This window comes from Homarus americanus, unplaced genomic scaffold, assembly GCF_018991925.1.
Source record: "Homarus americanus isolate GMGI-L3 unplaced genomic scaffold, GMGI_Hamer_2.0 scaffold74, whole genome shotgun sequence".
Classification (NCBI taxonomy): domain Eukaryota; kingdom Metazoa; phylum Arthropoda; class Malacostraca; order Decapoda; family Nephropidae; genus Homarus; species Homarus americanus.
This window is the reverse complement of record NW_024716951.1, coordinates 2,645,457-2,662,165: the sequence shown is the minus strand read 5'-3', so window position 1 is coordinate 2,662,165 and position 16,709 is coordinate 2,645,457. Positions and strand designations below refer to the sequence as shown.

General features: G+C 39.8%; 3 protein-coding genes across 4 annotated transcripts in view; all 3 read right to left on the bottom strand.

The window, feature by feature from the left end:
* Positions 1-7,356: 7,356 nt before the first annotated feature.
* On the bottom strand, positions 7,357-7,872 carry LOC121858556 (dirigent protein 10-like). The gene has a single exon (XM_042355046.1). It carries the CDS (start codon positions 7,870-7,872, stop codon positions 7,357-7,359), a length of 516 nt encoding a protein of 171 aa, XP_042210980.1.
* Positions 7,873-8,310: 438 nt separating this feature from the next.
* On the bottom strand, positions 8,311-8,934 carry LOC121858555 (basic salivary proline-rich protein 1-like). The gene has a single exon (XM_042355045.1). The coding sequence runs from the start codon at positions 8,932-8,934 to the stop codon at positions 8,311-8,313; it is 624 nt and encodes a 207-aa protein (XP_042210979.1).
* Positions 8,935-10,380: 1,446 nt separating this feature from the next.
* LOC121858618 (protein mothers against dpp-like) overlaps positions 10,381-16,709 on the bottom strand; it is a 64,240-nt gene continuing 57,911 nt past the window's right edge. For both annotated transcript variants that reach the window (XM_042355135.1, XM_042355136.1), the window contains exons 8-9: positions 15,607-15,847; positions 10,381-15,370 (exon numbers count right to left, since the gene is read on the bottom strand). In XM_042355135.1, the coding sequence (XP_042211069.1) occupies positions 15,211-15,370; positions 15,607-15,847 (401 nt within the window). In that variant the 3' untranslated portion in view covers positions 10,381-15,210. The remainder of the gene's footprint in view (positions 15,371-15,606; positions 15,848-16,709) is intronic.

Here is a 16,709-nt window from a genome sequence, read left to right as displayed (position 1 = left end):
TGGTGGTGGTGGTGATGTAGCCTCTCATCTGGTGCTGGTGGTGATGTAGCCTCTGTCATCTGGTGGTGGTGATGTAGCCTCAGTCATCTGGTGGTGGTGATGTAGCCTCTGTCATCAGTCTGTCCCTTGTTCTTCACTTCTGTAAGGTTAGATGATTTAAATAGTTATGTAGATTTAATGATAAATAGATAGATTCACAGACTTACTAATTGGCAAGCCATCAGATACTTATTTATAGTAGGGTACTTTTGGCTTAAGTAGGTCTCTAATCAGTAATAGTATTTCTACAGGAGAAATAGTGAAAGTTTTCTGATAAATTTAACAAGCAATACATTGCACTTGGACTAACCGAGGTTGGCAGATCAATTTAACAATATAATATATTGGGGTTAATACAGAAACAGCTTCATCTGTTATGTATTTTGACGTTTAGATATGAATTGTTTTACACTATTACTGGTTTTGATGTACTGTAGTTTGGTAGCTGTAAAGAAAGTGTTTTTGCTTGACTGCAAACACCAGGTACGGTACAGTACTGTATACAGCACCACAAGAAGTACTGTATACTTTTTTTTGTAATATGGAGCCTCTAAATCTTGACAGTTTAGGGCTTCAGCATGTCTTAACACACAGCCTTCGTCTTGTACTGATTGTAGTGATTATATAGTTATATAGTATATATAGTACAGTACAGTATAGTACATCACAGTATAGCACAGTACACTACAAAGAACAGGTACAGTAAAAATAAATTTGGTTTAGTGTGTTGTTATACCCACATGCATTTCTACTCTTTAATGTTAAGAATGCCGAGAGCCAAAGTGCAGTGCCTCTCCACCCACCAAAAGTTCTAGCAAATCATATAGGAAAGAAGGGTCCAGAGTGTTCACATGAGGCTTTTAAATGGCAATATCAAATGAAGACAAGTTTTTGAAATACAATAGTATGATGAGGTGTGTAAGATAGGTGTAAACATGAGAGAATGTAGAGATGTCTAAATAAAATATAAGCAAAGAAGATGTACCGTATCTAACCAACCCTCTGGAAAACATGTAATAACAATACAAGTGAACATACTGACGGTAGCGGTATATGTTTTACCTTAATAAAGAGATGAGCCATTCCAAGCCACTGCAGTGATGAGTGAAGGAAGCAAGTGAACTTTTGACAGTTTCTAATTTATCTTGTTGGTCGGTTCCAACCAGTCTACTTCTGACCTCACTTTCATCTGTCAGCACAAAAGTGAGTTGAAGAACATTGTACAGGCATCCTCAAAGTACAGAAGCTTGAGTAATGAAATTCACATTGAAGGAAATCCAAAAATATGGAATATTTCATATACAGAGGAAAATCTTCATTAGTTACTGGGAAGCACTGTGCAGTACAGGCTTTGGTATTGGCTTCTGTTTGTTATCTCTATGAAGGATCTCTACCTGAATTTATTACATTTGCAAGATTAACCACCTGAATGCTATTTGTAGGGATGAGGTTAGTTAGGTTAGTACAGTGGGTCAATCTTAAGGTGAAAGTTAAACTAGGGTGATTCATCAGGTGATCCCCACCATTACAAGGCAGTAAACCTATGTGGGGGGTGGAGACCTTCAGGCTTATACTGTGTTTTCCTTTAATTTGTATACACGCTAAAAGTTTTATAAGGTAAGTTTAAAATTTAAAGACCAAAATATTTTGAGTACAAAAGAAATGTTATATCTGTAAATGTGCAGTTAAGGGTCCAGTAAATTTGGGGTATAAGTTTTAGGGTATTGCAGTCCCATATCAAATTTTAAATTTACTACTTAAAATAAAAGTAGAATGATTTAACATGATTCATCACCACCTGCTACCCGCTGTGCTTGATAATGAAGTGAAAAGGTACCAAATATAAAACTTTGAGACGACTATCACAGATTCATGTATCACCCTTTGGGATGGCAATTTTTTGTTAAGAAAAGGTAATACTGTACGAGTATTTATAAACTAAATTCCCAGATGAAACACTTTCAAACATTATTGATAAAGGTGAGGAGACAGCTACCACCGAAGTAATTCTATGGATCTGAAAACCAAAATTCCTGAGATATTATTTGAAGGATGACTGAAAACGAAAATGGAAGTAAAGATTAGTACAGAACCATTTGAACCTGACTCAGCCTAATCTAACATCCTAACTTGTGGACATTTCACAGATGCTACACAGAAGGTAAGGCCTTTAATAGTGGTACAGGAGAACGCTTAGAAAAGGCCACACTGAGGAGAAAAATGAAATTAAGAACTCAAGAGAAATACTTGAAATGTATAGAGAAAAAGAAAATGAGATACTTGGTCATATAATTAGGGATGTAAGGAACAATGACAAATATTAATGGGCAAAAGTTGATATAGAGGGCCAAGGAAAAGGCAGAGAGACTGGAGATGAAATAAATTTCTAATCAGTTCCTAGAGAGATACACATATAACTCAGAGGATTGGTAAAACAGCCCAAGAACCTTTTAGAGTGGAGGAGTCTCCACTTGAAGGTTCTTGGCTGTAGCCCACAACCCACAGATATGAGGTGAGAGTAATTGTATAATTGATCTTTAAATTTGTCACAACTGCAGTTGAAATGCATTACAAAACACAAAGTAATTCGTTCGCTAATGCATATCAATTATTGGTGGAAGGAAAAATGCAGGGGCAAAAGGTATTTGTCTTCGTGTTGGCACTCGAGGACAGTCCTGTAACCATTGTAAATTCCAAAGTCTCATAAATGTGTGTGGCTATGCTTCAACTGACTGATTAAATTAGAAGTCACATAATATGACATTAAGAAAGTTGCTTTTATTGGTACCAGATATCAAAGCAAGAAATTTCTGCTTAATATGAGTGTGTCTGGGGAAACAGAGCTTCCCCAGCCAGAAGAAAAGGTTTTGTAGGTTTCTTTTGCTGGCTAGGTCAGGTCTCAGCTTAAATCTTGTAAATGCAGCCTCTGCTTTTAAAAACATATTTACTATACACTATAACATCTGTGGAAAATTCATCAAATCAGAATAACTCCTTCTGGTGGTAGTTGCTGTTCTCAGAAATGACCCCATTATTTTCATCTTCATAAACTCCTAACACAGGCTCTACATGACTTTTTTAACTGACCAAATCTAATAATATTGAAAAATTATATCTCGGTTATCGTTAATTTCGGCGAAATGTCATAGGAAAAAAGGTCTTAGAATTGTCTAAACATCACGAAAAACACATTAATAACAGCGAGAGAAAGACCGGTGCACGACTGAAATTTCACCCCAATTTTCACTGATTACATTAGGGAATACTGTATTATGTTGGGGGAAAAGATTAAAATGATTAACCTAACCAAACCTAATATAACCTGACCTGACCTGACCTGACCTAACCTGACCTGACCTAACCTAACCTGACCTAACCTAACCTATATCTTAACTCGCCTATATCTAGAATACTAAGCATTTGCACAAGAAAATTAATAGAATGAAAAGCATAATCAGTGAACAAAACTGTGGTATAACCGCAGTTTCGGACAATATGGATCTCGAGTTGACCAATGTGTTTTTCCGATTGTTTAGATAATTTTAAGACACTTCTTTTATCATGTCCCTCTAAAATTACTTAAATGTACGGAATCATCATCGAAGAAAAGTGTCTTAAAATTGTCTAAACAATCAGAAAAACACATTGCTCAACTACTAGGGTATTGTCCAAAAGTGCAGTTAACCAAAACTCTTTTAAAAAAAACTCATAATTACTTAACCACTGACGGTCACTAGCCGTATATTTGCCTTTGCTGCTTTATTAACTTTAGAAAGTTAGTTACTAGAATCAAAATAAGCACATACCTGCATCTGCTGTTTCCCATACACAGCATCTGAAAGAGTGCCATTTTCGTTCATATAAGAACAATAATCATCCCATAGATTGGGAAAACAGTTTAGAAGTGTATAAATCAAAATGTGTCACAGCTGGTACGGTTCTCTTATAATTGTTTACAACTTGACATGTTCTGTTGAGTACGAGTTGTCCAACACCTCGCCACTGCTATGCTTTGATGAAGTACAGGTGAATCATAAAACTAAAATTTGCAATAAAAATTAAATCATTTCTACTGACAACTGCAGTCCTCATCAGTTAAATAAAATAGTATACTATAATATATAATCAGGTTTAAATGTAAAAATGTTCCAAATATGCCACCTCAGGATATTTAAATTACGGTTACTAAATAAAGGAAATGACAACAGAAACACATAATGAAAATTTAAATGATCTTAAAGAAACACAAAGCTGGAGGCTTCAAACAACGTCAGCTAGAGAAGGTACAGAAAAGGGCCTGCAGAATCATGCTCGGCGCGAAGTCATGCTCGGCGAGAATATCCGGCTACCTAACGCTCTCTCTCCACCTCAAATGCCATCCTCGTTGACCTCCACCACCAAGCACTGGAAAGGTTTGGCCGTGGACTACTGCACCACCCTCGCCATCGCCACCTCCTGCCACCTGCAGCCCCCCACCCACCGGCAGTCCGCCACTACAAAAATACAGCCCATAGAGGCCCACGCCGATAGAAATAAGAACAGCACCATCCCATCTATTGTTAAAATAATAAACAACTCCTGATTTATGTACTGTACAGCCCTGTAAATGTATTCACTGCATATTATATCATTATGTCTAAATCTAATGTAAGTCTGTATATTTTCAGCCAACGGCTGCAGCTCTAATAAACCTTATTATTATTATTATTATTATTATTATTATATGAGCAATAGGGGTTGGTGTAAATGGGTCTGCCCTGTATGGGCCATGGGCCAATGGGCCCTGCATCTTCCTCCATTCTAATGGTCTTATGTTAAAGTTTTAACCAGAATGTCATTAATAAGGGGTCTAAATCGTAGTTGTCAGAATTCAAGTTGAAGTTAGGAATCTTCTGTATATACGTATACTGACTCAACTAATTTTGAAATAAAGTGTGTGTGTGGTCATTAAAGAGTACAGGAATGTGGTCGTCATCAACCACACAGTTGTCTATCACAACACCTTACCATAAACTAAGTAAACTTTCACTCACCTGTTGGTTCAAGTGTCCCAGGTAATGTCGTCTGCCATCCTCCATCACATTGACGTAAACACAACTTCATATTTTCTTGGCTGCATCGTTCCAGTGTTGGCCCATCATCAACAAATATATTTTAAATGATTCTAAAAAATCCTTATAAGTCTCACATTACCACTGTTTTCAGGAGCGTTGAAGATCTTCCATTATTCCCTTTAAACTGACGACAGCAACTTGGGTACGGTGAATATTTTGGCCATTATTAAGACGTCCTTAACGTAACAACTTGTTAATGTATGTATATTCTTAGAGGTTGACGTCCTTAACGTAACAACTTGTTAATGTATGTATATTCTTAGAGGTTGTAGTCAACTTCCCGGGCCGTTCCTTAGAAGAGTATTAAATGTCTCTCACTCTTCATGTTTACCACTTCGGGTCATGTAATAGCGATATATCGTTGTTTAGTCTAAACCAATTATATTATAAATTAATTAAATAGTTACTAATATAGTAATTGTATCATATTATATTTTTAGTATTGAACTCTTAATAAAGCCGAAATATTAATTATTACAAGCAAAGTTCTCAACAATGTTGTGATATATAACTCAGCCCGACTACAGGCTGGCTACTCTGGTTCATTGTTGTCAGCAGATCGTAGAATACAACAGGTATACAAACACAACATATACAAACACAACAGGTATACAAACACAACAGGTATACAAACACAACAGGTATACAAACACAACAGGTATACAAACACAACAGGTATACAAACACAACAGGTATACAAACACAACAGGTATACAAACACAACAGGTATACAAACACAACAGGTATACAAACACAACAGGTATACAAACACAATTGTTCAGTAAATTAAACATTATGGTAGAATAAATCAAGTTTTGGTCAGCATTATAAACTATGCAGAAAATTGAGACATCAAGATGTCACCATCCTGTATATTGTATAACCTTTTGGGTTACCTACAGGATGGTCCTGTATATATCCTTGGTGTCTCCAGGGGCCCTAGGGATCCTTGGTGTCTCCAGGGGCCCTAGGGGTCCTTGGTGTCTCCAGGGGCCCTAGGGGTCACAAAAGTCATATGGTGTCCCAGAGATCCTAGTCTCCCAAGGTAAGGGATTCTGAGTGGTGCAAGGTTCACCTAGCATTACTGTAGATGGTTCTTAGCCGGGTCATTTAAATGTGATACTGGTGCAGGTACAGACACATTGTGGAACCAGTATATGTCCAGTATTTGCCAATAGTACATAATAAACAGCCAGTACATGTCCAGTACTTGCCAACAGTATGTAACAGAGAGGCAGTTCACGCGTACAATGCATAACAGACATGACCGACCGACCAAAAGGCTAACGGACCGATTAGTTACAAAGAGGATAAAGTGAATTATTATCAAAATATATGTTTTACTTAACACACATCTGGCCACAAAGTATAATGTTACGATATAACGTAATAAAAAATTACAATATTTAAGGTAGTGTTTGCGGACAAAAAAGAGTGCGTGAAATTTATGTTAGTGTCTTCTGAAGAGTGAAAATTTCATCAAGTTCCCCTAGAAGTTGTATAGAAAAGGAAAAATGAGATACTTTAGCCATATAATTAGGGATAAGGGAATAACAAATATTAATGCGTAAAGTTGATGGGAGGAGAGCTGGAAAAAGGCAGAGACCGAGTCACCAGAGACAAAAAATAAAAATCTTGGAGATAGGTAAAAACATCCCGAGTACGTTTAGAGTGGAGAACTGTGGTCACCGACCAGCAAATACCAGTACAGTACTCTGATACAGTTCTGTCACATATGTTAATGTTTTAATGCTATTAAATAGCATTTAAAGAAATTTTACGAGTTGAAAAATAACAATACAAACACTTAAACCTGTCTTAAATATACATAAAACTTTTCACTAATATATATAACCTGTAGTTTTTTATGCTACTTTTCTTACTTGCAAAGAGATTGTAAATTTACTGACATTTGTTAATTAATTTAATTTTATTTACAATTTATGATTAATTGAAACATAAACATAATTGATAAATCTATTGAGTAATTAACATTATTTTGTGTATATTTATTTTTATTAAAAATTGATAATAGTTTACCATTAAAAATGCTTGTTTTCTGTTCGTATAAAGAAAATGGTCAATATTTTCTATGGTAAACATGATTAAATTTTCATTTTTTAGGGCCTAGGGGCGACTGCACCCACAGAGGCTTTCTTTAAGGGTAGCGGTGCCTGCAGGGGGTCCTCTTTAGGGGCGGCTGCTACCCCAAAGGCCCGGCCAGGGTCGGTGGTGCCCCTAGGAGGCCTCCCAGAGGCGGTGGCGCCCCCACGGACCTTTTCAGGAGTGGCTGCGCCACAAGGGACCCTCCAAGAGGCAGCGGCGCACTCAGGAACTTTCTCAGGAGCGACTGCGCCCCCAGGGACCCTCTTAAGGGCAGCAGGGCCCCCAGCGACCCTCCCAGGAGCAGTATCGCACTCACCAACCCTCCCAGGGTCAGAGGTGCCCCCAGGGACCCCCTTAGGGACGGCGGCGCCCCCAGAGATCCTCCTAAGGGCGGCGACGCCCCCAGGAACCCTTCCAGGGGTGGTGGCACCCCTATGGACCCTCCCAGGGGAGGCAGCGCCCCCATGGACCCTCTCAAAGACGGCGGCGCCCCAGGGACCCTCCCAGGAGCTGTATCAGCCCCACAGACCCTCCCAGGGACGGCGGCGACCCCCGGGGCCCTCTCAGAGGCGTCGGCGACCCCATGGGCTCTCTCAGAAGCGGCGGCGACCATTGGAGCACTGCCCTTTTAGGGTACCCTGGGAGCAGTTGTTTTTGCCCTATTCAGAGCAATGGGAGATATGATGTTAAATAAATACACCGCCCATCGCATTTCCAGTATCATGATGAACAATGTCAAGGAGAATAAATAACCAAACGGAAAACATAAGTTGGGGTGTTGTACTGACTAACCGCTTTGTTCTCCTATTGGCTGTAATTTGGTGAATTTACATTTGAGTCCACATATCATAGATAAGTAAGGTTTTGCTGGATGTATGCAATATGTGCGACACCACCACCAAGCCGACGGCCCTGGTTGGGCCCCAGGCGTTGCTAACGCCCCTGGGAGGGCCCACCAGTTGGCCCCTGGGGGCACTGCTGCCCCTCTAAAGGCCCCTGGGCCGCCACCGACCCTGGCTGGGCCCCTGGGGGTGCCGCCGCCCCTGGGAGGTCACCTGTAGTAAACGCCGCCACTACGAGGGCCTCTGGGGTCGCTGCAGCATGAGAGAGGGCCCCTGAGGGCGCCGCCGCCCTTGAGAGACCCTCTGTGGTAACCGTCGCCACTGGGAGGGCCCACGGGGTCTCTGTCGCCCAATGGAGGCCCCCTGGGATCGCTGCAGCCCCTAAATGCGCTACCACATCTGGGAGGGCCCCTGGGAGGATTCCTGTAGTCACCACCGCCACTGGGAGGGTCCTTGGGGACGCCGAACTCCCTGGGAGAACCCCAGGGGTCGCCGCTGCCCCAGGGAGGACCCCTGGGATCGCCGCCGTACCTGGTAGGGCCCCTAGGGTCGCCATCACCCTTGTGAGGAACCCTGGGGGCTCCTAGGGGCATCAACGTCCCCGAGAAGACCCCTGGGGGCGCCGCCTCCATTGGGAAGGCCCCTGGGAGTTTCGTCACCCCTGGGGTCGCCGCCACCCTTGAAAGAGCCCCTGGGGTCTCTACCGCCCCTATAAGGGCCCCAGGGGTCGCCACCGGCCCAGGGAGGGCCCCTAGAGTCGCCGCCATACCTGGTACGGCCCCTAGGGTCACCACCACCTCTGTGAGGAACCCTGGGAGGGCCCCTTGGGGCATCAACGCCCCCGAGAAGAACCCTGGGGTCGCCGCTTCCCTTGGGAGGGCCCCTGGGAGTTTCGCCACCCCTGAGAGGGCCCCTGGCAGGACCTCTGGGGTCGCTGCCACTCTTTGTAGGGCCCCGGTAGGCCCCTGGGTTCGCTGCCGCTCCTGGAGTCACTACCGCCTATCCTGGGAGGGTCCTTTGAAGGACCCCACAGGTCGCTGCCACCCAAGTTGGCCCCTGGGGTCACCGACCACCCTGGAAGGGCCCCTGGGGTTGCCGATGCCCCTGGGTTGGTCCCTGGGATTGCCGATGCCCCTGGGTTGGTCCCTGGGATTGCCGATGCCCCTGGGTTGGTCCCTGGGATTGCCGATGACCCTGGGTTGGCCTCTAGGGTCACTGATGCTCCTAATGGCCAGATGTGTATTAAGTAAAAAATATATTTTGATTATAATTTACCGGTACTTATCCTATTTGCCACTGATTGGTCTGTTAGCCTTTTGGGCAGTCAGTCATGTCTCTGCTGGCAAGTATTGGGCATGTACTGCCTCTTTGTTACACACTGTTGGCAAGTATTGGGCATGTACTACCTCTTTGTTACACACTGCTGGCAAGTATTGGGCATGTACTGCCTCTTTGTTACACACTGTTGGCAAGTATTGGGTATGTACTGCCTCTTTGTTATACACTGTTGGCAAGTATTGGGCATGTACTACCTCTTTGTTACACACTGTTGGCAAGTATTGGGTATGTACTGCCTCTCTGCTGCACACTGCTGGCAAGTATTGGGTATGTACTACCTCTCTGCTACACACTGCTGGCAGGTATTGGGCATGTACTGCCTCTCTGCTGCACACTGCTGGCAAGTATTGGGCATGTACTACCTCTCTGCTACACACTGCTGGCAAGTATTGGGCATGTACTACCTCTCTGCTACACACTGCTGGCAAGTATTGGGCATGTACTACCTCTCTGCTACACACTGCTGGCAAGTATTGGGCATGTACTACCTCTCTGCTACACACTGCTGGCAAGTATTGGGCATGTACTACCTCTCTGCTACACACTGCTGGCAAGTATTGGGCATGTACTGCCTCTTTGTTACACACTGTTGGCAAGTAATGGGCATCTACTGCCTCTCTGTTAAACACTGTTGGCAAGTACTGACTCTGGGATGTATCTGTACCTGGGCCAGTGTTGGTCAAGTCTGGTCTTGAATGAGCTCACACTCTGTGCCGTCACAACGCTCTCCAGCAAATTGATGCAATATTTCACAACTCTCACTCCAAAAAAGTATTTCCTAACAATTTACTATTTAACTATCCACAAACTTAACTATTTGTTTTGTGTTCATATTGGATGTTTTATGGAATTTCTGTATACAATTTTTTTTTACTTTCATTACATTTATATCATAGCATTTGTTATTTCCTATTCAATGACATTAAAAAAATAACATACAATAGATGTAGAAACATGATTTTATTTCCTTACAATTACATCACACAATGACAACTGCATGAAATTAAAATATTTTACCATTCATTGGTCTGTTACAGCAGTATTCAAAATTATGGCAACACTTATTGCACAACTAGGTAGCTTGGCTCTACATGTCACGATTAAGTAAAACCATGAAAAATGAAGAAGTAATATATCACATACAAGCATAATGGTCCAGATTTTTACAAACAATTCCACATTTAAGGAACATCAAAGATAGAATTTTTTTTGTTCACTATGAGAAACGAAATACTCTTATAAATAATTAAAAAATAATTGTGAATTGCATCTATTTCTTACAGTAATTTGCACAATTTTAGGAAACAATAATAGTAACTCGGGATATAATTTGATCAAAAATAAATTTACCGTTTAAAGTTGATAAAAATCAGATACTAACACCAATACTATGCTGTACAGTAAGGAGTCTTGCCCAGTGCTTTACAATTATCACTATACAGTATTATCAACCGACCAGGAATCTGGACTGAATTTATATAAACTATCTGAGTATAAGTATAGAGTATAAATCAATGTGGTGTGCGGCTGTCAACACAATATACAGTCATCTCATTCACTGGTAATGAATCCATCTGTTCACTATTGTTTACTCTCTTGGTAGTGTTAAACTGTGTGTTGGTCTTTACATTTGTATAAATGGTTCATACTGTATAACTTCACATTAACAACAACAAAAAGTACAAAAAAATGGTGTTTTCAGGCAACCTTGGTATAGCACAAAAATAAACTAAACGCACTGTATTCCTTGTAAAAAAAATGTAATCCTAGACATATTTTCTTGTGGGTGATAACTATTTTACTTGAAAGTTTGCACAATAACTAAAATACCATTAATAATAACAATAATAAAAATGTAATACAAAATCATTTAATTTATAATATAATAAATACTACCAACTTCTCCCCAATACTATCCCAAATGTAACCTTCGCATGAGGTCACAAAGCTTTGGAACAGACCAGAGATCTAGTTATTTACAATATCCACCAACTCATAACCTTATCATGAAAATCCTGTTGAATTTGACAGGAAACAGGCACAACAACCACCTGTGCTGACTCACAATGAGTAACTGTACATTTTTCACTCCTTGGCAACATAATGCCTACACTGATCCTAGTTCAAACATGTACACACTCAGGATAATATAATCGTAACCGATACATTACAACTATTGTACTATAATGTACCTTTTGACAACTCCGCTGAAATGGGTTCATTCTGCAGTATTATAGCATGAAATCATACAGAAAATTATGAGCATTTTCATGGCAACTGAATCTCCTTTTGCCTTACTGCTTACAATACCTCTTTTGATTGGCACAGTTTTAATAAAATATCCCAGTAGTATGCAAGTACCTGATGAAAGTGCCAGCCTGTATCTAAACTGCATGAAAAACTCTTACATCAATATCAACTGAGTAATATCATAACAAATTGCTGGGTTTTTTTTCAGGTGTTCTTTTTAGAAAAAAAAATTGTGCAAAAATTAAGAAATCTGATTTGGGAAAACATCTAGCAAGGTGTGTGGCACATTTTGTTCAACATGAAGTACCGGTAGGTACCACTAGGACCTTTGAGTCATGGGTCGAGGTTAGTATTTACCAAAATTGTTAACATGACCACTGTACCTAACCTTGTCATTTTCATGAACTTCATTGAGATATGTTCCCAACATCATGGCTCTACACCTGAATTTACAATCCCATTCTTGGTGAAGTATTGGATCGAGGCAATTCCTTGAGATTGTACAAATCTAATAATGAAGGTTTAATAATTACCTGTACAGTATTACTAATTTGGGGATCAGGGGTAAATATCCAGCCCACTAAATGATTCCTAATCAATAATGTCTTTGAAAGCTGTTTCTCAATTTCACAAAAGTTCAGATGATTTTTATGGCCAACAGACACTTGAGGTGTAGTCAATAAAGTGCTCTAGTGAGATGCAAGATAAACGGTACAGTAGCAAAATTTAACAAAACAATCTTTGATGATTGATAAAACTGTCATTTAAGACTTGTAGCAACATTACTGTGTAATTACTTAAAGTTAAATTGAGGAAATGCTGAATAACTTTATAAGGGCACCCTATAACACCCTGCTTTACATAAGATACACTGTACTGCACTGTAAAGTTAATTCTTTTTTTAAGATTGGAAATTAACAATTTACTTCGGGGAGCAACTTGCTTCAGTCAAAGAATTCTGCTGCTTAAGAGCACTACTCATAGCTTTTGTAATCAATTCCATTACATATTTTTATTGAGCAACTGTATTTATACTTTTCAGTTTATGTTCTACAGCAGTAACATGAATCTTAAAACAATTACTGTACTGGATAAACAGGCAAACATTCTATTATCAATGTGAGTTTTGTCATAACGTAGTTGGCTCAGACACCAAACCTGCAGTGTGAAGGACCCTTTCCAGTCTACCTGTATTTCATATTGTTGCTGGATGGACATAACAAGACACTTATCTCTATGTTGAAATGAAAATCATTAAATCCAAATTTGATGTTCCTGAATGATGTGTTTTATGAAAAGTCATGGAAGAAAAATATGAGATCCCTTCTTGTAATACAATGAAAAATTGTTTCATGGGGGAAATAACCAATATTTCCTTCAGGTATGAAAAGTTAACATTGCCTAGACACAATATTTTCATACATCTTACACTGAAAGTCCTTTGAGTATTTAGTTATCTCACCGGTAACAACAGAGGGACTAATACATCCTACTAGTTTTCCTACTTTCATCTTATAATGCCACATTCTCATAAAAATTTTACCTTTCAACTTTGGACGGTATTCAAAAAACCATAACAGGCACAGACTAATTTGTGTGATATTAGCGTTAACCTTGTGACGAGTGCAACCTGTATTTAACATACATACACAAACTTTTGCATCAATAAATAGCCAAAGCAAATTGACGAATATCCCTGCTACCTCACTACATACTCCTACTGAGCTAACTATAGCCCTGATAAATTTTACAAACTTCTTCAACAGTCTATATACTGTACTGTAAATATGATTATTGAGCTATATCAATTTTGATTAGTTTTAACATCTTATAACTTGACTTCAGTGCTGATTAATAATTGAAGCACATTTGTAGCATAGAAGTTACAGCAAACAAGGAGGTTAACTAAATTTTACTAAAATTTATAGAACAGATTGCTGCTTAAGACAATGATGGTGAGAGCAAGATGATTTAATTGCCTAAACATTTGTACTGTATACTGTAACCATATAGAACAAAAGTGATCATACTCACACCTAAAACATGTTGTTATTTTCATGCCTCAATGTCACTTAAGGATGCCGTAACTGGACACTTATTGGTACAGTATTATGGACTGAAACTCACAAGTGAAACCAGCATATTTTCTCCACCCAGTTCATCCTCAACCTGTGTGTGGACACAAGCATGGCTACTGTACCAAACTGATGGTCTCACAAAAACAAAATAAATACTACAGTCCTGCTGAATATTTGAGCACAACAGCTGTCACTCACTTGGTGTTTAACTTTTGACCAACATTTGATGCAAGTTAAGAAATTAACTCTTCATAAATTGTTGAGTTTAATTTATTCTCCTCTATAAGCTTATTGCCAGTATGATACAGGGTGGCCCAGTCACTTAATCTCCAGACCAACAGTGTGACTGGTAAAGGACATTACGCACAACACATTTGGTAACCTAATGTATTATGAGTAATTTCTAACCATAAGCCATAATTATAAAATCCTGTCTTTGCAGTACAGTTATAGGCAAACCTAATGAAAGTATGAGTGATCAGTGCACTCATACTATATATGTATTATTATCCAAAGGCATCTTTCTAGGTATGAACACCTACTTTACTCTCTGATCCACAACAACATACAAGAATGGCTATTACAGTACAGCATACTTGGATCCCATCACCTGTACATAGCCATTCGCTATTTCTGTATTTACTGCAATAACATTTTTTTATTATGTGACAGGACACAGGTGAAGTTATGAAAAGGGGAGGGGCATATACGAGTCCACACTGATTTGTTTTTTCACTGATCCCTCTCTCTTAACTAATGCCATGAATGACATCACCCCAAATAAGACTCAAGAGCAATCAATAAAATTGTCTAATTTCTTTTTCCTAATACCTTAAAACATAGTAAGTGAGTGACCCACACACAAAGAGATTTATACATGCAATCTGATCCTAACCAGCATTAAGTTGTACAATACTGTACTACCACTTGTAATTTTCCAATGTTGTAGAACAGCCTCTGTCCATAAATTTGTGCAAATTATCTTGAACAATTATTTGAGATGAAGTATTCATTATTGTATCCAACCAAAGTACTGTACATGGACAAAACAAAACTTGAGGTGCATACAAAGGTGCTCCATCATACTGTACTGTGATGACTAGAACTCACAGCTGAAGTGAACAATTTGGAATATGGCTTAAAATATCTCATGTAAATGACATAAGAATCTGAAACAGACTTGAGTTTGAAAGCCCCCAATTTATAAGGCTGTTATCACATTGTGTGATGCAGGAAATACAGAGGTCACTGCACAAGAAACTAAATAGCAATGGCATACTTTAACGTAACAAAATGGGACACAAGAGTACAAATGCTGTTAGGTTAGGTTAGGTTATGAGATAACTTGACAATTAGAATGTGAGGGGCAAGTGTGTAGTTGGAGCAAGAGACACATGAGTTATGCTGCTGTGATGGGATACATGTAGTAAACACCAGCTGGACTCAGGAAACTGAAGAGATGCGGTCGTTGGGTGCACCCATCTGTGTCAGCACCTTGTCCAGCCACTGCAAAGGTCCATGAAGGTGGATCTCAATCCAGCATGGTGTGCTGGTGACATCCTGTCGGTGATATTCTGCTCCCCAACCTTTTACAAATGACATCCTGGAAAAAGAATAAAAAAAAAAAAAAGAGCATTAAAAACATCATTTCACTTAACTATTCTCAATAACAATACTTGCAAACAAATATTATGGTCAATACTGTATACGTGTGGCAGATTTTGTAAGCTGAATTATACATCAACAACTTTACTTTATAAATGTAACAGTTTGCTCAGTCATTATGTAAAGTCGCATAATAAAGTTCAAATTTTACTTGTTACTTATAAAGTTTTCTACCTGATTGTACACATTTTAGTGAGGTCAAACACTGCTTCATAGCCATGGTTGACACTCTGAGAGAGAAGCTGGGCAAACTCTTGGTTATTGAAGATCTTGAGTGAACATCCAGGAGGAATTTTGCATACAGTAGATGGGTGGAAGCCATGATGGTGATTACAGTTTCGAGACTGGACGAAGATAGCAGAGTCGGACAAACATTCTGCATACACTTCCCCGCCTACGTAGTAGAGGTGGACTCCTGCAAGGGCCAAGTTAATTAATTTACAACATTCTTAATAAGTCACTTGCCTGTCCAGTTGGTGGTGCACAAGCAGACAATCATCATCTAATTACTTTATCTCACAGTCTGAAGTTGTATTAAGAGATTAATTAACATAAACCCCTAATATACGAGATCCGACACTCACAGTAAGTTTGAGAACTCGCCGCGTGGCTCAACAGGCGACAGCACTGTATCGAGTGTGAGTGGCATGCACATGACCTTGATCCCTTCTCTTACTTCCCCTAGTTGTGTTGCCGATCTCGAGCAAGTCGGACATGTGCAGTGGCAGTTATTGTATTAAGAGTGTTTTGTCACGATAATGGCAGATATTATTTTAGAACAAAGAATGAATATCAAGTTTCTCATGAAACTGGGGAAAACTGGGCCTGAAATTTGGAAAATGTTAACCCAAGTTTATGGGGATAATGCACTAAAGAAAACATCAGTTTACAAGTGCATTAAGAGATTTTCTGAGGGAAGAGAACACGTGACAGACTATGACAGAGAAGGACGACCAACAACGAGCAGGACTAAGGAAAACAGCGAAAAAATTTGTTCCCCCAGGGCAGAGTGTGAACCAGTTTTACTATCTCAACATGCTTAAAAGATTCGCAGAAAAAGTTAGACAACGCCCAGAACTTTTTGCTGGAAACAAGTGGATCATCCATCATGACAATGCTCCAGCACACACGGCATTGGTTGAGCGGCAGATTTTGGCCGAGAAACAAATTATCTTACTGGAACACCCTCCTTCCTGGCTCCATGTGACTTTTTTCTATTTCCTTCTCTGAAGATACACATCAAGGGGAGGCATTTTCAAGATGTGGATGACATTCAG